Below are 2,003 nucleotides of genomic sequence, written 5' to 3'. Positions count from 1 at the left end.
TCCTGTGTTTGCTGCATCGCAAAATCGGTTCATTTTTTAAATACATCTCACAGTATTCTTCAGTAATTAAAATGCCTGTTTCTGTAAAAATGTTCTTGCGCCTGTAAAAATGTTTTTCTCTTATTATACCCAATTAACTTTAAGTGTATTAAGAGCGATAATTTTTAAATAACGATAGTTTGTTTTAACTAACTCTTTCCATAATGAATAAAGCGCTCCTGGATGATATCGATGATCTGGACTATGAACCAGATGGCGTTGAAAAACCACTGGAGGAAGTGCCGACTCCTGATCAAAATGGACGAGACTTGATTTTGGAATCGTATCATAAGTAATTTATTATTTATAGAAAAGTTTTGTGAAATAGCCAGTGGATTGTTTTTTTTTTTAGCTCTGAAACGCAGAATTTTAACTTTCAGCCATTAGTTTTTCCAAAATCAGCCTCAAGTATTCAAAGTTTTCGGTAAGTTCCAAACAAATATAGATTCTATCTTTGAAATACCTAAAATCGAGTTTTGCTGCCTGGACAGACTGAATGATATTTATTAATAGTCCAGGCAAAACGATATTCTTGTAATTTAAAAGTTATAAAATAATAACCGTGCATCCGAATCCATAGACGATCGGGTGATATTACATCCATACTTCTTACCATTAGGACAGAAATTATATTTATATTTCACTGTTATATTGCCTTCATGTACTTACATATTACGTATTTGCAGAGATTTTGATTATAAGCATCTAGACGTCGATATAGATCAAAATTCGTTTCGAACTCATTATAATTCATATGTGTCCAATTCAGAAAGGTCATACCATTTGGACTCTAGCGATGATGAGGAAAGTACTGTTCCATTTAGTAATTCCTCGTTTCAAGTATCTGGTAAGTCTACTATCAATGTTATACAATGGCTTCATTTCAAAACAAGCCACCCTAAATTGAAGAAATGCACAGTTTTGAAAAAGACATCAATTTAGATATTTTACAGAGTGTCTCTGAAATAAGACCCTTACCAGAAAATAAAACGATCGCTAGCGGTGCTTTTAAGCGGTGCAGCGCGTTCAGTGGTTTTTCTTTGGTTTTACTGAAGAGGAACTATAACAGACGCCGGTTGCGTTGTTTTAATGATAGGAATGAATGAAGTGGCAACATATTTTCAAAGCTACTGGGTCAGCCATAAATTATGACCGAATGACTTTTGCTCCTTTATATATGCAACGGCTGACAAAACCATTTAAATTAGTTTTTGGAAGAAAACGATCTTAATTTAAGAACATTTGTGCCAGCAACAACATGAAGTAGGCTTGGGTAATACTGTGTCTTAAGACACTTGTGCCGCTGTGTGTCTATCTGCCGCGACGCGATGCTTTGAACAACACTTCGGCCCACTCACACGGCAATCTACAGGGTACAATATGCAGGGCCCAATCTGTTAGAGTTGAGCAAGAAATGACTACCTTTAATGTTTTCACAGTGATTAATAAATCGTTAAGGGCAAGTAGAAATAAACAGTGATTTAAAATGTAATGGTTCCAAACTTGATATTAAAGATCGACTTAAATTTTCAATGCTAACGCTACTATTGCGAATTGCGTGTGGTGATCATATGTTGCACATGTGGCCCGGCGAAAGAATGAACTCAAATAAAATTCTTTTGTTCGCTAATGAAAGATTGATATTTTTAAGACCCTATTTCAGAATGCACCATTCGTTAGCCCAATTCTGATTGTGTATTTTTTAAATAATTTTCTGGAGATACACTTAGTGTTTCTGTTTTGTTCATTTTTCGAATTTAAATTGTTTCATATGTATTGTGCAAAGCGACAAAAAATTACTTTTTTGTGGACTTTTTTTTCTGCATTAGATGATAATTTTACAAAATGCAATTTATGCAAAGCGGAATTATCGAAATTTTAAAATTTAAATATTGTAAAACAACTGTGTCGAATTTGAAACGGCACATGGATGCACCATCCCACAATATCAAAAATTCTGAAAA

The 2,003-nt window shown here is 33.9% G+C and overlaps 1 protein-coding gene across 1 annotated transcript; it reads left to right on the top strand.

Annotated features, from left to right (window-relative positions):
- Positions 1-9: 9 nt before the first annotated feature.
- Positions 10-1,747, top strand: LOC125505695. The gene is made up of 3 exons (XM_048670017.1): positions 10-331; positions 392-463; positions 726-1,747. The coding sequence occupies exons 1-3, from the start codon at positions 204-206 to the stop codon at positions 979-981; spliced, it is 456 nt and encodes a 151-aa protein (XP_048525974.1). The 5' UTR covers positions 10-203; the 3' UTR covers positions 982-1,747.
- The last annotated feature ends 256 nt before the right edge of the window (positions 1,748-2,003 follow it).

Source organism: Dendroctonus ponderosae, unplaced genomic scaffold, assembly GCF_020466585.1.
Source record: "Dendroctonus ponderosae isolate FM_Combo_2020 unplaced genomic scaffold, Dpon_F_20191213v2 Dpon_F_20191213_922, whole genome shotgun sequence".
Lineage (NCBI taxonomy): Eukaryota > Metazoa > Arthropoda > Insecta > Coleoptera > Curculionidae > Dendroctonus > Dendroctonus ponderosae.
The sequence above is the reverse complement of the archived record's forward strand: the minus strand, read 5'-3'. Positions and strand labels throughout refer to the sequence as shown.